The 19,949-nt window shown below is 40.3% G+C and overlaps 1 protein-coding gene across 2 annotated transcripts in view; it reads right to left on the bottom strand.

Moving 5' to 3' along the window:
* USP31 (ubiquitin specific peptidase 31) overlaps nt 1–19,949 on the bottom strand; it is a 75,054-nt gene that overhangs the window by 27,746 nt on the left and 27,359 nt on the right. For both annotated transcript variants that reach the window (XM_067706400.1, XM_067706401.1), the window contains exons 2-8: nt 13,293–13,430; nt 11,281–11,369; nt 11,098–11,190; nt 10,348–10,483; nt 7,913–8,057; nt 3,439–3,619; nt 385–496 (exon numbers count right to left, since the gene is read on the bottom strand). In XM_067706400.1, the coding sequence (XP_067562501.1) occupies nt 385–496; nt 3,439–3,619; nt 7,913–8,057; nt 10,348–10,483; nt 11,098–11,190; nt 11,281–11,369; nt 13,293–13,430 (894 nt within the window). The remainder of the gene's footprint in view (nt 1–384; nt 497–3,438; nt 3,620–7,912; nt 8,058–10,347; nt 10,484–11,097; nt 11,191–11,280; nt 11,370–13,292; nt 13,431–19,949) is intronic.

Below are 19,949 nucleotides of genomic sequence, written 5' to 3'. Positions count from 1 at the left end.
ACTTTAGCTGAACATTAATATAAGTTTTCCACGGATACCTTAACAAAGAAATCATAATTTTGAAAATATATAGATAGTCTACAAAATCTCTCCAAGCCGATCACGTGCTAAACTTTATTAGACAAACATTATAAAGGAACACCCGGCAGTGCATGGAAAACCGTGCAGTGGTCAGCTCCCTTCATAAAATGAGGGACAGTCCTCATTCTGGGAAACCTGAACACAGCAGATTTTACTATGCAGCTTTTCTCCAGGGCTCCCCAGCATTCCAGCTCAGTGTCTGGTCTTCCCTAAGGGCAAAGGTCTGAACTTCCAGTCTCACTGTAATCACTTTCTTCACTGGGTACACACATGCTATGCTGGAGTACCAAAAGGCTTACACACCTGAATGCCAACTGTGGGCCTCAAGAAATACTTCATCTTCTCCAAGATTTCCCTCTGCAGAAGGTCCCATGCTATTGTCTTCTCTAAGTGCAGCACAAAAGGTAGTCCAAATCTAGCACACATAAATATTATAATCACCTTAAAAGGTATGACAATTCCTTTAATACTGTAACTCCTTATTCATGACCTTTTTAAATGGAATCACAATACAATTAGTTTTAGGACAGTTCTCAAAATAAAACAAACAGGAAATTGAATACTCTCATAAGTGGATGAAACAGTCAGAAGGGAAACTGAGATTTCTAAATGAAATTTAACAACTCATACACCAAAATGGCTTTTAACAGAGTATGGTGCCAGGTAATAAGATGACAGGATTAGTGGAGATGGGGAGGAAAGCAGGTGGGAGTGGACACGAGTCTAGCAAGCAGCATGGGTCAAACATATAAGGGGTTAGGTGCCAGAGGAAAAGACAGGGCTGGAAGGTCTAGCAGGGAGGCAGCCACATCCAGGTGGCCTGACAACAAGGAAGGCACTGGCAAGTGACTGACACTAAAAGTCAGCTCCTAGCCTAGGGCAGAAGTCACATGGCCCCTGCCAGGTTTCCTATCCAGTGCTGAGCTCACAGGTGTTAGAGAATCAGAGGCAGAGCCATGGTTCTCAGCAGTGGCTGCAGGCTGAAATCAGCCAGGGAACTTTAAAACACAATGATTCCCCCGAGATTCTGCTGCAATCCCTCTGGTCTGTGGCTGGAGCACTAAGGCTGTTTGAGGAGCTCCCCAGGTGATTCTAATATGCAGCCAACGTGGAGGAGCACTGGCCTAGCCTTAACTCTCACCCAAGCCCCAGCCATTCAGACCTGCATGCTGTGCTCTGAATGCGTCCGACTCACACCGCCAACGTACAGCCAATTCCCTCAGTCTGGACTACCCTTCTCACTCTTCGTTTAAGCTATTTCCTACTCGTCCGCAGAAGGAGCCACTGGCACCCTGTTGATCTGTTCCCTGAGCTCGGCTGCACTACAAATACTGCCTGCTTATTCTGCTGCCTCCACCAACAGACTGTGTTACCTGACAGCAGGAACTGTGACCGACTTATCTTCCTAGCCCAAACAGCCATACCTAGACAACAGTAGATGCTGAATGAATGAATGAACAAGTGAATAAACAAACAGATAAACCCTGACTCAGGCCAAAGCGGGGGTGCTAAGGTCACCAAGAAACCCGCTCCTAACAAGTACCAGTTTACTCACAGTAGTACTCAAGAGTGAGCCTACCTTCCTAAAGACAACTGTGATGCGAAATAAGTTACAAGCACGATGTGTAAATCAGTAGGCCATATTTTTCACACGACGATGCCCTCACTTTTAAGAGACTAGCATCATGAAAGGGATTTCATAATTTCTTTATTTTATATAAATACGATGAGCTGCCTTTTCTTCTGTCCCTTAAACATGTCAAGCTCCTTCTAACCTCAGCAACTTTTTTTCTTTTTAATTTTCATTGGAGTATAGTTGATTTACAATGTTGTGTTAGTTTCAGGTGTACAGCAAAGTGAATCAGTTCTACATATACATATATCCACTCTTTTTTAGATTCTTTTCCCACATAGGGGATTACAGAGTACTGAGTAGAATTCCCTGTGCTATACAAGTAGGTCCTCATTAGTTATCTATTTTATATATAGTAGTATGTATATGTCAATCCCAATCTCCCAATTTATCCCTTGCCCCCTTTCCCCCGGTAATATCCAGAGAAAACCGTAATCCGAAAAGATACCTGCACCCCAATGTTCACAGCAGCACTATTTACAGGAATCAAGACGTGGAAGCACCCTAAACGTCCATCAGCAGAGGACTGGATAAAGATGTGGTACATATATACAACAGAATATTACTCAGCCATAATCTCAGCATCTTTGTACTCGATGTCCCCTCTTCACGGGATCCCTTCCCAAGAGGCTCACACAGTTCGCACCTTCCCACTCGGCTCAGCCCAGCTGCTGCGTCCTCAGGGAGGCCCCCCTCGCCTCCCTCTCTAATACGGTTTTGCTAGAGACCCCCCCAGCACGTTCTATCACACCCGCATGTTTTAACATCTTGTCTTTAGTGGCTCTGTCCTAACTAGGATGCAAGCTCCATGAGAACACACAGATCCTGCTGTATCCCTAGTGTTCAGAATAGTGGCCAACACACTGTAAACACTAAAGGAGCTGCTAGTGAACGTCACAAACATACAAACCAACACATTTTGCTTCTACATTATTTACCATTCTTAAACAAGAAACTTATTTCAAAGCAACATTTTAAAAAGTTAATATAAATGCTACTCTGACAAATATTAGAAACACAGTATCCTTCCTCCCTGAGACACATCCATATCTTGTTATTACTCAAGTTACATTACTATTGTGATAAAGTTACTTTAAAAGTAACTCCCATACAGAAACTAACGTAACATTGTAAAGCAAGTATACGCCAATAAAGATGTTTAGGAAAAAAAAAAAGAAAAGTAACTCCCATAAATTCTTACAGAAGGAAACAGATTTGAGAGAGATTTCTAACTCCCAAATGTCTGACTACATGCAGCTGAATACTGGTGCCATTTGCCAAGCCAGGAAATACTGGAGGGTCAGGTTTATAGGGAAACACAATGGGTTCAGTTTGGAACACAAGACTGAGGTGCACGTGCCATCCAAGTAGATTTGTTAAGAATTAATAGAAGAAAAAATGCTGTAAAGAAAGTAGCTGGATATAGGTCTATAGGTCTAGATACCCAGGAGGATCTTGAGCTGAAAATACACAAGAGAAATGTGCCTTTAAAAACTACATGAGCTTGGGAGCCATTCTAACGCAGATCTTATCATCCTAATTTTATCTTCTCCCCCTCCCAACCCCTCAAATCAGGTCAATTTACACACATGCTCTTTCTAAATATCAGAATCAACAATTAACTACTAAAAGTAAGGATTTTTTTTATCCCTACTTTTTAAAACATTTGAAAATATTAGACTTTTAAAGTCTCAATATTTATTGGAAAATAAGTTGGTCTTCACCTTTTCCCTTGCTGCCCAGTGCAGGCTCGGTTACACACTAACAGAACAATCTTGTCGCTTCCTGCTGTCGTGGGGGTTAAGTCCGCTCTCCCCTGCTTTGCTGCTGCTTGTGTAGAAGAAGACAGTCTATAATGATCCAAGCCAAATTTCAAGTGGTTTAGGTTGTTGTTTAAGTGGATTCCTAAAACAAAATGAAAACTTACTTTATCTCTTCAAAATTTTTTATTCTTTCATTACAAAAAATTTACCCATTAGGGAAATTAAGAAGTTGTCATTATGTTATTTAAGCTGCAATTGAAAAAAGGAACAAATGACCTACTTTGAGATTACTCATCTAGTCATAAGAAAATTTTTTGCATCCATTATTTCATTTAAACTCGCCTTACCTACCTACTACCTTAAAAACTGAAAATTAAAACTCTTCACTTCAATGAATATTAGTTTTAGAATGGCAAGTTTGCAGAGATGACCCACCAAGACAAACTTAAAGTGAGACCATACAAGCAGCAACCAAATAAAAAGATTTTAATAAAAAATAAAGACTAGTACATGTAGAATGATCTTCAATATTCCAGTAGCAGCTTCTTTCCCCCACTTTAGACCCAGACTTGTAAGAAACTCACAGCCATTACGGAACTTTAATACAATCAACTAGCCTGGATTGACCTACAGTAAAGTGAACAAAAATGTATGTTTGACAGGCACAGTGCTGGTTGCTAAAAACCAGGTCTTCAGACATGCCCCAAAGCAGCGCTATCTGTCAGTCAGAGGTACTTAGCAATTCAGCACCTAGCACAAGGTCCTGCACTTAGTAGGAACTCAATAAATGCTTGACTAAATAATTGATCATTTCTTTAATCCTTTGGAAGTATAGCCTAAGGAAATGATACCCCAAACTGGAGAACAGAAGAAGCCCTCCACCACTACCACACCAAAGAAATAATAACAGTATCACCAAAAGGGGAATAAAATAAAAGGTGGTTTACACAAAAGTATCCATAGCAAAACTCCAGCAATAACCTAAATATCCAGCAATAGGAGATTTGCTGAACCTATTAACATACAGAGTTAATACTCAAATAAATTCCAGATTAATTAGAGTTTAGAAACGAGAACACAGAAACTAGAAATAAGGAAGAACTGAATCTTCACCAAGCTATTAGAGGGAAGAAAACTTTTTAAGCTTAAATACCATAGAGAAATCACAAAAAAGCAGCAGATTTCACTTCACAACCACCTTAAACTTTGGTATGAGAAAAATAAATAGAAGTCTGAATCTGAGACAATTAACAGGCTCATTTCCCAGGTTCTTGGCAGAAGTAAGGCTGGGAAGACCAGTTCTGCTAAAAGTGATCAGGATTCCCAATGAGATGAGAGGATACCACTCAACTGCTCAGAAGTCAAGCTCCGCATTCATAGTCCAGGCCCGTCACTACCCACTGTGTGACCTGGGCCCGTGACCTAACCTCTCTAAGTCTCAGCTCCCTCGCCGGTGAACTGGGGAAGACAGTAGCCTCATATGCACCAACAAAATATCGATGAGGCCTTTGTGAAGAACAGAGGCTTATGCATATTCACTAGTGGTATATTCTTCCAACAAAGGCGCTCTCTGGATAGACTATATAACCTTGGACCTCACCAAATTCATTTATAAATAGAAACTTAGTGTTAACCGTAAGCAATTGGGGTATGAAGGGGGACTGGGGGAAATTTTCAGTTAAACAAACGTTAACTGGGCTCTCGCTGTGTATTACGAAGTACACTAAACTGCTAGGTGCAGAAAGATAAAGCAAAGTGTAGTCCCAACTGCAGAGAATTTCACAGTTTGGTAGGAAGGATAGAGAACAGAGCATTTCCATACAACGTGCCAGTGTCAGAGATGAGCAGAAGCTACACTGGAACACAGGAGAGCAGAAGTCAGTCAGCCAGTCTGGGGTGGGGGAAGTGAGGAAAGGTTTTCTGGACAAGGTGATGATTGGCTATTGTTTACTATAATGCAACTAAAATTAGAAAACAATTTAAACAAACAAAAGCACATGCCTGAAAACACAACAACTAGAAAATAAACAAAAAAGCTCCCAAGTCAAAGAATGACAACTGAAATAAGACTCAAAAAAATAATAATGTAAATATGAGTAGACCAGAGAAAACTGAATCCTAAGCTGGCAGTGCAGAAAGCCGACCAACCCAAAATACAGAATTACCAAAGGTTCAGAGACTAGAGGCACCAGAGACCTCTAGAAGTAGAGGTGAAGGAAAAGAGGAACTAAAATAAGAACTTTCAACAGGGGTACCAAGGCCATTCAATGAGGAAAGAATAATCTCTTCAACAATGGTGCTGGGACTACTGAATATTCACATGCAGAAGAATGGAGTTGAACTCCTACTTCACACCACACGCAAAGATTAACTCAAAATGCATCAAAGACCCAAATGTAAGAGCTAAAACTATAAAACTCTTAGAAGAAAACACAGGTAAACCTCATGGCCTTGGATTTGGTGGTGGATTCTTGGATATGACTTCATAAAATTAAGAACTTCTGTGCATCAAAAAACACTACCAAGGAAGTAAAAAGATAGCCCACAGAATGAGAGAAAATATTTGCAAGTCATATATCTGATACAGGTCTAGTATCCAGCAGATATAAAGAACTCTTACAACTCAAAAACAAAAAGACAAGCAACACAATTTTGAAGTAGGTAAAGGACTTGAACAGACATTTCTCTAAAGAAGATACACAAATGGCCAAAAACCACATGAAAAGATGATCAACATGATCTGTCATTAGGAAAATGCAAATAAAAATCACAATGACATACCACTTTGCACCCACTAGGATGGCTATAATCAAAAAGACAGAAAATAACAAACATTGGCAAGAATGTGGAGAAATTATAACCCTCATATATTGTTGGTGGGAATGAAAAATGATGCAGTTGCTATGGAAAACAGTCTGGCAACTCCTCAGAAAGTTAAACATAGAATTACCATATGACCCAGCACTTCCACTCCTAGGTACATACCTACAAAGGAACTGAAAATAGGTATTCAAACAAATACTTGTACATGAATGGTCATAGCAGCAGTATTTCATAATAGCCAAAAGGTGGAAACAACTCAAATGTCCATCAGCAGATGAATGGATAAACAAAATGTGGTGTATACATATAATGGAATAATACTCAGCCATAAAAAGGAATGAAGGACTGATATATGCTACAATGTGGATGAACCTTGAAACACTATGCTAAGCAAAGAAACAAGTCACAAAAGGCCACTTATTATACGATTCCATTCATATCGAAGTCTAGACTAGGGAAGTCTATAGAGACAGAAAGTAGAATAACGACTGCTTAGGACTGGGTGGGATGGGGAGATTGGGAGGTGTCCTTAGGGGAGACAAAGTAGGAGCTAATGAGACGGGACCTGGAGGAATGAATTTTTAGCAAAGCGAACAGTAGGGAAAGTATAAAAGCATGTGGCATGTTCCAGAAATAAAGAGTAACTTGGATAGGGTACATGGGGAAGAAAATGGAATATAGTAGAGGCTGAAAAAAAGGCAAGGACCAAATCATGAGGGGCCATGCATTCTTCCCAGGTATTCAGATTTAATCGCAGACAAAAGGGAAGCACTGGTAAATCAGTAAGCACGTAACGTGGTCAGAACTGTACGTCAGAATAAGTCTGGTGGTGCTGTGAAGAAATAACTGAACGGGAGAAAGCCCAGGGATAAAGAAGTTACTAGAAAAGCCCAGTTGAGACTGGTCTGCACTGTGTCAGTCGCAGTAGAATGCAGAGGAAAACTTCAGTTGTGAATTTAAGTCAAAATCTGAGGGAGAAGTGTTTGGGTCCAGCTTGGGTGAAGAGAAGGATGGTGATGCCGCATTTCACGGAAGAAACGCAAGAGGAGCTAAGAAAGAAACGCTCAGTGTAAGATACCTGTAGGACCATAAATAGAGTTTCCAGTGGACAGCTGGAAGTCAGGGAATGGAACCAGAAGAAAAGTGGGGGCTAGTGGAGAGTTTAGCTCTAAAAATCACCAGTAGAAAATACTGGCAAGACTGGGTAGAGCAGCGGTTCTCAAACTTTCACATGCATCAGAATCACCTGTTAAAAACAGATTGCTGGGCTCTGCCCCCAGCGTTTCTGTTCAGCAGGTCTCGAGTGGCACCTAAGAATTTGCATTTCTAATCAGTTCCCAGGAGACACTGATGTTTTGACAACACTGGAGTACAGCAAACAGAATAGAAGCCCTAGGATCTTGAAGAACACTAAGGCCAGGAACAAAGTTTTTTCCAAGAACTGCCTTCTGCCAGGGAAATATGTTACCTAAAATTTATACCATCATAAAAAGATGTGTTATGTGTATTTTACCACAATTTAAAAAAATTATACCATCATATAATCTAAGAGGGTAGACATTTGTTAGACCTGCAAACCCAGGTGGTATTATGGAAACAGATACTCATTTACCTCTTTGACTGAGAATTCCTTCAGGCCTAAATATTTCTGGAGTCTCAAAGGCAAAAATGCAGTCGCTTTCATGGACTGTTTCCAGGTCGTCTGTGTCACAAAAGGAACGATGGAACCCATCATAGTACATTTCTGTTAACACAATCTAAAAATGGGAAAAATGTAAATAGTTGGATAACTGGAAAGTCAATATGAATTGATCTCCCAATCCAGCTGTGAACGTCTCCAGACCAGCAGGACTGCAGTGATCTGAGGGCTTGGAAACACCTCATCAAGCCGATGTGATTTGCCTTTAATAAGAGAGTCTTGGAAGCACAATATCTTCTATGATTGTATAACAACATACTCTGATTTCAGAGTGCTGTGGCACTAAATCCAGAGTTTCCTCTAAGTTTTGGTGAAGAGACTCAGCAGATACAAAGTCTAAGGCCCTTCTTTCACAGGGGGAAGAAACTAAAGAGAGACGGAGTGACTTGCCTAAGGTTATACAACTACTCAGCCTCGTAGCGAGGATAGAGTCCACATCTGACTCCGAGACTTTCTCCTACCATTAAATTTTCTTCTTTTCAGATTAAAAAATGTCAAATAATCATGGACATTTGTGTTGGAAAAAAAATGAAATCAACTCAAATGTCCAACAAAAGAAACTAGCTAACTATACTATAGTTCTACTGGAATTATAAAGCGCTTCCAAAGAATGAGCTGCATATATTTGCACTAACGTGGAAAGATCTCCTAAGTAAATATTAAAAGTAGGGAAAGAAAAATGTGACTACACGGTTCCATTTTCATAAAATATTAATATAGTACATGCACAGGAAAAAATATGAATGAATATACAACACAGTATTAAAGTTAGTAACCCTTAGTTCTTAAGATACTTAGTACAAGATACTTTCACTTCTAAGTTAAGTTTCTGAAATGGTTGAGTATTTTGTAATGAAAGAAAAACAAAAGATGGGGAAAAAGACAATGGAGACATTTAGAGACCTCATTACATGCTCAGCAGCACCCTCTAGTGAAAAAGCACTGGACTGAGCTTGAAGAAGTTCCAATTCTGGCCTGCCACTGCCAACCAGCCCTGTGATCTTGAACAAGTCACATGGTTTCTCTGGGCCTCCTTCAAATGAGGGGGTTGGACTGGACCCCTAAGGTCCCCTCTACTATCACAAACATACTATGAGTTGATGAGGTGAAAGGAGCTTGGTGGCATATTCCACAAACAGTCCAAGAAAAATATTTCTGGCCCTTTTTTCTTCTAATGATTTTAATGACCGTATTGTTTTCCTGAAGGTGAACATGCAAGTATAATTCACTTTCTCCAGCAAGCTGAGGTCAAAAACAAACTTGTAATTACATCACTCATTTAAACAATGCAAAAAGAGCCAGACAGCACTGGAAGATTTAAAGATACAGACAGATCTGCCTCGGACACACACCTAAGCCTCCCTCTTTCTGTCTTTTCCCTCACCTTGAATTTAAAATAAATAAATAAGTAAATAAATCAATGAGCACCTCAAAGTAAGGAAAAATGTGAACATTTTATCAATCTGCCAGTACTTGGCCTATGAAAATATGAGATATTTGCTATATCAGGGCAACACTGCTGGTTGTTTTTGTTTTACTGTGGTAACTTCTCAAATGAGGTCACAGGAGGCCAAAGTACAAAACACCTTTATTAGTCACATGATTACACAGCAGCTTCCAGAAGTTATCTAGGGAAAGCTATTCAGCCACTGGATCATCTTTCCTTGGTAAATTTTAAATAGGGAATTTTTTTCCAAATAAAACCCCAACAGTGAATTGAGTAAAAGAGTATGCAAAAGTATGTCAAGTCACAAACAGGCCAAAATTATTTTCGGTCAATATAACTACTTATCAAAAATTTACCCAAAAAAGAAAGGGAGGAGATACAACTTTCCTTTCTCTTCTCTAAGCAAGGTAAGAGACTCTAGCCTAGCTTTAATCAGAAAATAAACCAAACTGAGCACCTATATGTACTGTACTAGAAACAGGCCCATTCTTATCACCATAATGGGAAGGGATTTTCAAGAGCCACTGGTTGAGTTTTCTGAGCCTCTCTGACCTTCAAATACCACAGGATGCTCTTCCTATTGCCCACATGAGCACCCACAGAATGATTTAAGAGGTGTTAACTAATTATACTTTATAAACAAAGCTGAAAGAAGGTCTTGGTGTAAAGTCATAGCTTTTCCTTTTAAATATATATATACAATTAAATGAAGCATGAGAAGTTTTTGTGTATATTTTTCTCCTTTGGATCCTAATTTTTCATTTTTTCCCTCAACACTAGAAACAACTGGTTTTAAATTTCTCTCCAACCACGTTTGGCTGAGAACTGTTACAAAATTCCAGAAGAAAAGAAAGCAACACTTTTGTGGCCCGTGTGTAATCGGTCTTAGCAAGCTTATTACCTGATCAGTGGGGATCTTTGTTTCCATAGACACTGCTTCCCGAAGTCTGGCGACAGTCCCAGACAGAGGCACGGCCACACCAATCCGCATGCAGTGAGAACATTTCCCTTGATACACTACAGTGACATACAGAGGCCTGTACAGATCAAAGTCAGATATTCTTATTAGTCACTTACTTCAACTAAAATATAGAAGCAGGACAACCCTGACCTGGAATCAACAAAACTAAAGCTAACCCACACCTTTAATTGGACCTAAGTAGAACTATCAAACAACAATCAAGAACTCTTTGGAAAAGGCAATACAGCATAATAATAAAGGCAGCACAACAAAAATACAGCATATCAATACTTGGTTCTGTGCTTTGTATTTTCTTTATAACAGCGTAACTCCTAGAAATTTCAAGGAACAGTTCAAATAAAGCAGCTAATTCAAAGTGGAACGTAAGGTCTCTAGAGGCTCTAGAAGGCATTCAGCAACCTTCTCCGGCCCCAATACTATAGGTGGATGACCTATAGGCGGAACAGACTACAACCAGACCAACCAAAAAGACTTGCTTGCCCCATGCACCTGCTCACCCTGCAAACTCAGAAAGGCATTTATAAATTTCTATAAGGCCTTAACAATGCCTGTATCAATTTATCACTAAGCCTATTACTTGTTTAAATATGCAAGAAGCCCCAACAGGAGCCTACAGAGGAAAAGGAACATATAGGAATATAGTCTTAATTTTATTAACTCTGTTCTTACCTTGTGTGGGGTAGTGGAATTGGCAAAGAAATGCAGAGGAAAGGATCAAAAGTGTTGCTCTGCTTCTGGCAATGAGGACATGTCAAAGAAGATCTGCAAAAATAAAAATGTAAGACACTCACATTAAGATCACCTAGAACTACATAAGCACACAACATAAGGGAAATTTTAATTTGCTCGTACCTGTACTGGGCTTGAAAAAGTTCTTGTACGAAAGTGCTACAGACAGGAAAAGATGGTCCCTCGGGCATCATATCAGTCTCTGATGGTGGCTAAAAAAAAATAAAGTACAATTTCACAGACTAAAAGTGCCAGCTCTTGATTAAAGATGAGCCTAAAAATGTCACAGATGTCCTTGACCTCCTTTCCAAGATCTGCATCAGATCCAGATGTTTCAGGGAAAGACATCTGCTAAAGGGACCAGAACACAGATGCCGGGGTGTGGATCACATGGACTCATCGCCTCACAGGCTCTCCCAGACACAGTGCTTATCCGTCTCTCCACCCCATCCAGGCAGTCGGGCAGTCCTTCCCCAGAGCGCTCCAATCCCCCTCCAACTCTCAAAGGGCCCCCTCCAACCTCTTCCAGGAAGTAATCCCAACTATTCAGAAGTGCCCATTCCTCCCCTGCCTAAAGAGAATGTTTTGTCTGGCACGTATTACCTCTGCTGCTTATCTGGGCCTAATATTTCTACTTCACATTTTACTTAACCTTTTCATGTCCCTCCCCCTTACAGTTACTGAGCATCAGCTACCACGTGCAGAGAGCAATGCAAAGGGCATTAAGATACAAAGATAATGAGACACAGTGCCTGCCCTTGAGTACGTCTCAATCTGGTGGGAAAGTCAGCCGCAAGCATATAGTCATATGAGAGTACAGAATGTTCAGGCACAAAGGACCCTGAATCAGAATACTTCAACAACTTACCAAAACTAGAAATTTAAAACTTGAGGTATATACAATGTTCACTGCAGCACTATTTACAATCGCCAGGACATGGAAGCAACCTAAATGTCCATCGACAGATGAATGGATACAGAAGATGTGGCACATATACACAATGGAATATTACTCAGCCATAAAAAGGAACAAAATTGAGTTATTTGTAAAGAGATGGATGGACCTAGAGTCTGTCATACTGAGTGAAGTAAGTCAGAAAGAGAAAAACAACTACCGTATGCTAACAAATATATATGGAATCTAAAAAAGTGGTACTGATGAACCTAGTGGCAGGGCAGGAATAAAGATGCAGACATAGAGAACGGATTTGAGGACACGGGGGTGGGGGGAAGGGGAAGCTGGGACGAAGTGAGAGAGTAGCACTGACATATATACACTACCAAATGTAAAATAGATAGCTAGTGGGAAGCTGCCGCATAGCACAGGGAGATCAGCTCAGTGCTTTGTGATGACCTAGAGAGGTGGGATGGGGAGGGTGGGAGGGAGGCTCAAGAAGGAGGGGATATGGGGGTATATGTATACGTATGGCTGATTCACTTTGTTGTACAGCAGAAACTAACACAACATTGTAAAGCAATTATACTCCAATAAAGATATAAAAATAAATAAATAAAATAAAATAAAATTTGAGGTACAGAAAAGAATTATCAAAAATTTTTAAAGCTGTGAGAGAACACTTTATTTGCATTATATAAATCATTTTACCCATCATACTAAGATTACATAAATAAAAATTGAGAATGAATCACTGTTTCTCAGTAAGTATATTCTAAGGGTTCAGTTCCTACACTCAAATCGAATCCTAACAGCAGAGACATCAATACATTTCCTTTTTGATTGTGTATTCACATTCCAATGATCTACAGACTATGTCTCATTGGAATAGAAAGCAAATTTCTGCTTTAAAAACAGTTTAGCGAGATGGAATCCGTTAATGTCAGTCTAAAGGTAGTCATACATGCAAATGTGTCCCCTCTCATGAGAGTGTAAGCTCCTATCTGACACTGCCAGCACAGTGGTAAACAGAGGAAATAGTCCCTAAGTATCCATGAATTTTATACTCACCCAGAGCTTAGTCAATTTTACTATATTAACTAACTGCAAACTGCAACAACTCCTCAGAGGAGGTTTGGAAGAAGAATCTATACTCACTCCTCACTAGTTCACCGGTTCACCGGTGGCCTGTGCTGCAGCCACTCACTGCTCCCTGACTGCCCTGAGGGCGCGCCCTTACCTTCAGAGGAGGCTGGCCGCTCTGCTTCACAGCATGATTGAGGTCTTCATGAACTCGGTCCAAAAGCCACAGCAGAAACTCCTGGGCATCATGCTGGGAATTCCCCCGATATTGCAGTGCATTCTTTGACACAATACTCTACACAGGTAAATAAATCAGCATGAAGAGTTGTGAGTTCCTGGCTTTAAACATTAACTATTCATAATCCCAAAGAGGAACGCAAGATCTCAAGGGTGTTAGAGAGTACTTCCTGGAAAGACAGCAAATATGAAAACAGATGCTCAATGTAAAAACCTCACCCATGTACCAAAAACTTTTAAATGCACCTACCCAACAATCCTACTTTTAGGAATATATGTAAAGGAAACCATCAACACAGCATGCCAAGACTTCTAAGATATTCATTCACTAATAGCAAAAAACTGGTAATAACTTGAACATCTTAAAAATGAGAATTGTTATAAATATCAAATCATTATGTTGTTAACCTGAAACTAATGTTATGTGTCAATTATACCTCAATTTTTTAAAAAGTAAAAGAAAAAAAATGAGAATTGGTTAAATAAGTATCACAGTATTTGATTATAAACCAAAGTATAAAATAACCAAGTCTATGTAAGGTAAATGACTGAGTGAATAAATAAGTGGGAAGAGATAAATCTTCCTTAAAGAAGAATTCTGAATAATTTATGTCAATAATCCAGGAGTTGGATCTTAACCCCCCAACCCCTCCCCACAACCTTGAATATAGACTGTGACAGTGACTTGCTTCCAAACTAGAGTATGCAAAGAGGGGTGGCCATGAATGGCTGTAGGTGAACTGGTTAATTAAAATTAAGATTATGGGCTCTGGAGCATATAGCCTGAATTCAGATCTCTCTGTCCTACCACTATTTGTGAGGCCTGGCCTACTCTGCTCCAAAGTAAAAAGGATAATAATGGTTTAGTGTGATGGTCAAGTGAGAATGCATATAAAATATTTCACATGTAAATGATATATAATAAGCACTCAAATTTTAGCTATGAATATTGGATTTGGAAGTAGGGAGAAAGGAGGGGAGACAACTGCACAAAGAGAGAGCAGTTAGGAGACAAATGAAACCATCAGGCAAGAAACAATAAGGGTCTAAACTAAGTCCGTGAGGGCAAATTTGAGAGAGATTTCAAAATTGGGGCAGTAGAATCAATAGGATTTGTGACCTAATGAATGTGGAAAGTGAGGATGGAGGCATTAATGTCATTCAGGTGTCTTATCTGGATGATGGGCCACTGGTGGTTCCCTTCATCAAGACAAAATAAAAAAGGAAGAAGTCTGGAAAAGAGGATGATGAGTTCCCATTAGAATCCACTATCTCTGAAGTTCTGTGGAACCTCCAAATGGAAGTACCTGGCAAACAACTAAAAAAAAAAAACAGATCTGGCACTCAGCAGAAGAGTCTGCGCTCAGGACAAAGGTTTGGGGGTCAACAGATGGGTGGCACTTGAAATCACGAGTATGGCTAAGACTGCCCAGACAAGATCATGAGAGATCAAGCCAGAGGACAGAATCCAGAGGACTTCTATATTTAGGGGGCCCTAAAAGAAGACTAAGAAAAGGCCATCAAAGATGTGGCAAGAAAATCAAGAGAATGGAGTCCCAAGAGTCAAGAGAAGAGAGCTACGAAGGAGAGAGTGATCAATTGTATTAAAAGTTGAAGAATGACAAAGTAAGCCAAAGAACTAATAACTGTCCATTGTATTTTCCAATTAATGATAACAGAGATGAAAAGAGGGGATACATTTTTAATTATGAAGAAGAACCATCACAACATGATGATCAATTAGATGTGAATAACAAAAAGATGATCTACAAAATTCGAAGTTAAGGAGGAAAAAATCAAAGCAATGCAAATGAGAATATACAAGTGTCACTGGCAAAACTCACTAACTGAACGAAGTGAACAAGGGAGAGAAAGGACCCTGGTAACAAACAAGATTTCAAGTGACTGGAAGGATACCACTTGGGTGCCACCTCAGAAACAGGTACACAAAAGGCGGAGTGAGTGTGGGGAAAAGTCTTCACTACACTACAAAACTTACCCCAGAGGTCAGACGCCACCCACATCACCAAATCTAATTTCTTCTTTCTCAGTCTTCACGTTTTTCATTCTCCCTGTAGCATTTTATATACTTGACATCTTACTCCATCTTGAAAAGGTTTGGCTTGCGGCCATGATTATGTTCTCATTTAGGAGAACCAAAACTAAAGCCACTGGCATGAAGAGCAAAAGAAAGTGAGCTACAGAAGACAGAGACCTCCTAGCAAAGAAAAATGAATCAGTAAAAAAAAACATCAGCAGCACTAGCAGGTAAACCTGTGGCTGATTCAGGATGGAAGAGAAAGAGATGACTGGTGACACTATATTGAGTGATATAAAGAAGAAATCGGGGATGACACCAAGGTTTTTAGTTTCGGGCTTCGGTGCATAACGAAATCGGGAACTGAGGAAGAGACTGGGGACTGCAGAGCTTTGAACATGTTGAGTTTGAGGTACCTACAGGATCTCAAGTGAGGTTAGGTCTGGTGCTCAGGAAAGAGATCTGAGCTGGAAAGTTAAATCAGAGCACATACACCTATCATATGAGCATAGAGGAAATAAGGAACATTTAATGAGAAAAGGAGGCAGCTGGGGCAGAATCTTATAGAAGGGACAAGTCACAGAAAAGAAGCCCAAGAAGAAGATAAGAGGTAGCAGCCAGAAGAGAGTGGCATCACACAAGCTGACGGAGAAGAAACCTCCAAGGAGATGGAAACGACGTAAACCACCACAGAAAAGTCAAGTAAGACAAGCACAGAGACGGGTCCTTTGGAATTGCAAATTAAGAGATTGACTGCCTGTGCAATTTCAGTGACACTGATCAGAGAGGCTAAAGGAGAAGAAAAGGTACTGACACTGAATGGTTACAAGAAGACCACTCTTCACATACAAGAAGCTTGGTTATAAAAGGCAGGAAGAAAGATGCCGTAACTCTCTGGAAGGGGCACCTACAGGACAGAGGGACTTAGTGCTGAGGGAAGAAGCTAACAGAAAGGAGATACCTGAAGAAAGAGGATTCTTCAGTAAGGGGAGAAGGAAGGATTCAGAAAAGAGGTAGAGGAACTATCTTAAACAGGAGGTAAGAGAGAAGAGAAGGAGGTAAGGATAGTTATGGATTCAGAGAAGTTATAGACAGGAAGGCAGGGAAGCTTTGTTCGTTTTGTGGAGGAAGCAGAGGCCAATTGCCGAGAGGAAGTTTTAGGTTCAGCAAGGGTAAAGACAAATCTCATGGCATATAGTTGGGGCACACAAAATGCTAGAAGCATAACAAGCTTCTGTTCAGGACCCTCTCCCTTATTTACTCCCAACGGGGAGGGAGAGGTAGTTCTCAGTATATGTATCCTAAGAAACAAATTAGCTGAAATCAAATGCTTCTTTTTGTGTCAAAGCAGATATTTTATGCACGGTGGCCACCAGAGTGGAGACAACATTCAGTTCTTTATCAGGATTGCATTAAATCTGATTCATGCTTCCTGCCACTATCACGTCAACCCATCCAGCATTTATCCTCCAATCACTCTGTAAAAGGTGCTGTGCTGAAGCTGCTCAACAAGATTTTTGTTGGGCACGACTAAACAAGCAACAGGCCTTCTACAACCCTCTGTAACTACGGCCAAAACTGCTCTGGGTCAACCCCGCCCTAAATCACTATATCCCAAACTAAATGAAATTTTAAAGGAAACCTCACTGAACATACACAACACAAAGGCTCCTTTTTCCCTTCACAACGGTGACTTCTTCCCACTGCAGAGACCCAAGGGACTATTTATTTTACTTCTTCCCCAGAGAAACCATAACACAGAATAACCTCGTAACCATCCTTTAGCGTGTGTTACAGAAGGAAGAAACATAGTAGGAGTCAAGAAACCTGGGCTCGGTCTTCCCTGGTGGCGCAGTGGTTGGGAGTCTGCCTGCCGATGCAGGGGACGCAGGTTCGTGCCCCGGTCCGGGAAGATCCCACATGCCACGGAGCGGCTGGGCCCGTGAACCATGGCCGCTGGGCCTGCGTGTCTGGAGCCTGTGCTCCACAATGGGAGAGGCCACAACAGTGAGAGGCCTGCGTACCGCAAAAAAAAAAAAAAAAAAAAAGAAACCTGGGCTCAAGCATGGCTCTGCCACACACGGATGATTATCTTAGGTAACTCACCAAACCTGATTCCTGGTCATACAATGAAGCAGTTGAGCTGGACCACCACAGAGACCCTGGCATCCCATTATCTTCACCCAAGCTCTGCCCCTAGAGTCCCAGCAAGTGATTTGGTTTTTCTTTTGGGCCATATCTGACACTGCTTTGGTTTGTCTTTTATGATTTTTTCTTCCTAATAAATTTTGGTTTATTTGATGTCCTAAAATTAATACTTCCGTATTTTTGCAGTTTTTTAAAAAGTTGATTATCACTAGAATATGTCATCTGTAAATATAAGCATTGCTACAATCTGAGAAACCATTTAAAATTAAATTTGATACTTCTATGAAAAATAGAGAAGAACCTTCTTAAAATTAACCTTACACATCTGTGTCTATTTTATAGAATTTGGGTATGATTCTGGTTTGTAAAAACATTAAACTGAATCTGTTGCTTTAAATCCTTTACATCCTATTACAAATAAATGTAACCATCATTCTAATTTTCCATTCAGGATGATCCCTAACATCTAGTTACTATAAAGTAAAAGTCAAACACATTTGTAGGGCCTTCAAGCCTCATAAAATTCCTTCTTACCCTTCAAATAAAACCTTAAGGACTAGAACTACAGAGAACTTTTTTTTCCCTTAAAGGGGAAAAAAAATGAGTTGGAAGCATGGTCCAGAAAAGGAAAAGAATGAAGTCTATCCAACTGGAGCTATAAAACTAGACATGAGGTTCTTTCTTTCCACAGAGCCCTAGTACAGAAGCAGCAGAATCCTGGGCTCCAGCAAAAAGACAGTAATTGGTTCAAGACATCATTTACCTGACTCCAAGAAGATGACAAAGTAATGGCTATTGGTGATTGCCTCCCATGGGGAATGGACATGGCAGTACCGGTCTGACATGACTGATCAGGAGTTGGCTTACTCTTTTGGGGAAAAGGTGGCTTGCCAAAACTCATCAAACCAAATCATCACTCACTTTCCTTGATTCTATGCCAGAAGGAACGTAGAATTTATTTTCAGTGATTCTGGGAAAGAACAGAAGAACTTGGGAGGACAATATATTTACATCTTAAGAGAAAGATGAAGTGTAAAAAAAAAAAAAAAAAAGTTGGGTTCATAGATGGTATCTAAAAGTGAAACTTGGTTTCTGGACTGTGCTGGAAAGAACAGAATGATAAGCACTTGTCTTGAGAAAAGCTTCATCTCTTGTATTTGACTTTCTGGACACCTAAGCTGATGAAGAATAATTAACTAAAAACATCGTGGATGAAATTGGTACAAATGGATGAACACTGTAAAACCAGATATGACCCATAAAAAACAGTGATAAAGTGTCCATACAACAGAATTCCATGCCAGGGTACAGAACACAGCCACACTCAACGGGGCTCTCTGTGACCTTCATTCAGCCTTTCCTCCTTTTATTGTCACCTCTGGTGGGGAGGTCTGTTCACATAATAGTACATATGAGGCAGAGAGGCCCTCAGTACTAGCCAGCCGTGGCAACTATGGGCCCTTGAAAGAGACCGTAAGGCCTCCAGACTTTCACACACTTTCCCTACGCCTGGAATGCCCTCCACTCCCATCTCCCAAATGCACTGCCCCCGCCTCCTTCCTCAGCAAGATGGAGCTGGGACCCTGGTGGGAGAGGAGAAAGACAGAAGAGGAAGGAAGCAATGGGAAAGGAGTTTCCTTCCAGGATGGAAAGACAACTCGGGAAGAATAGTAGAGAACACCACACACAACCTGTTCATGTGTTCATGTCTGGCCACAGGGAAAAGTGAGTTATTCTGATACAGAGCTCCTTGATCCTTCCAGACAGAGAACTGAACAAAGGTTACCTCAAGTACAGGTGTCCCTTATATCCAAGTTCTCAAGATCCAAACTCAGGAACTAAAACAGATTTGGACAACAACGGATATTTGCAGTTGTAAGATTAGTTTTCAGTATTAAACAAAACTTATATATACCACAAAGACTTGGTGGCAGGGACTCACCACTGAAATAAAATACAGGAAAGGGTATATTCTTTTATAAAAGAAAAAACTGTAAAAAAAAAGGATTGAAAAATAGCTACTGCATTTCAAGAAATTATAGCTGAGGGTGGAAGTATGGTCAAGAGCATTAGAGCCAGAATAAAAGGAAGAAATATAAAAAGAAATACACAAGTGGTTCAGCCAGATGAACAATGAGCAAAGATTTCTCAACAGATCATAAAGCTGTATCAGCAGAAAACGTAGCAGCAAGAGAAGACCTTTAAGTATTTAAACAGTGGTTGGAAGTTTCTGCTAGAAAGGCAACAGAAACAGAAAGACTGGATTCTGAATACCTTGGTTTAAGTCTACTCTTTACTTAAGGTGTAGTTTTTCTGAGCTTCGGCTATCTTTTCTGCAAAATGGGGATGATAATACTTTTCTAAATTTATAATTGTGAGGCTTTAATGAGA

This window comes from Pseudorca crassidens, chromosome 15, assembly GCF_039906515.1.
Source record: "Pseudorca crassidens isolate mPseCra1 chromosome 15, mPseCra1.hap1, whole genome shotgun sequence".
NCBI classification, from domain to species: domain Eukaryota; kingdom Metazoa; phylum Chordata; class Mammalia; order Artiodactyla; family Delphinidae; genus Pseudorca; species Pseudorca crassidens.
This window is presented reverse-complemented; position numbering and strand designations above follow the sequence as displayed.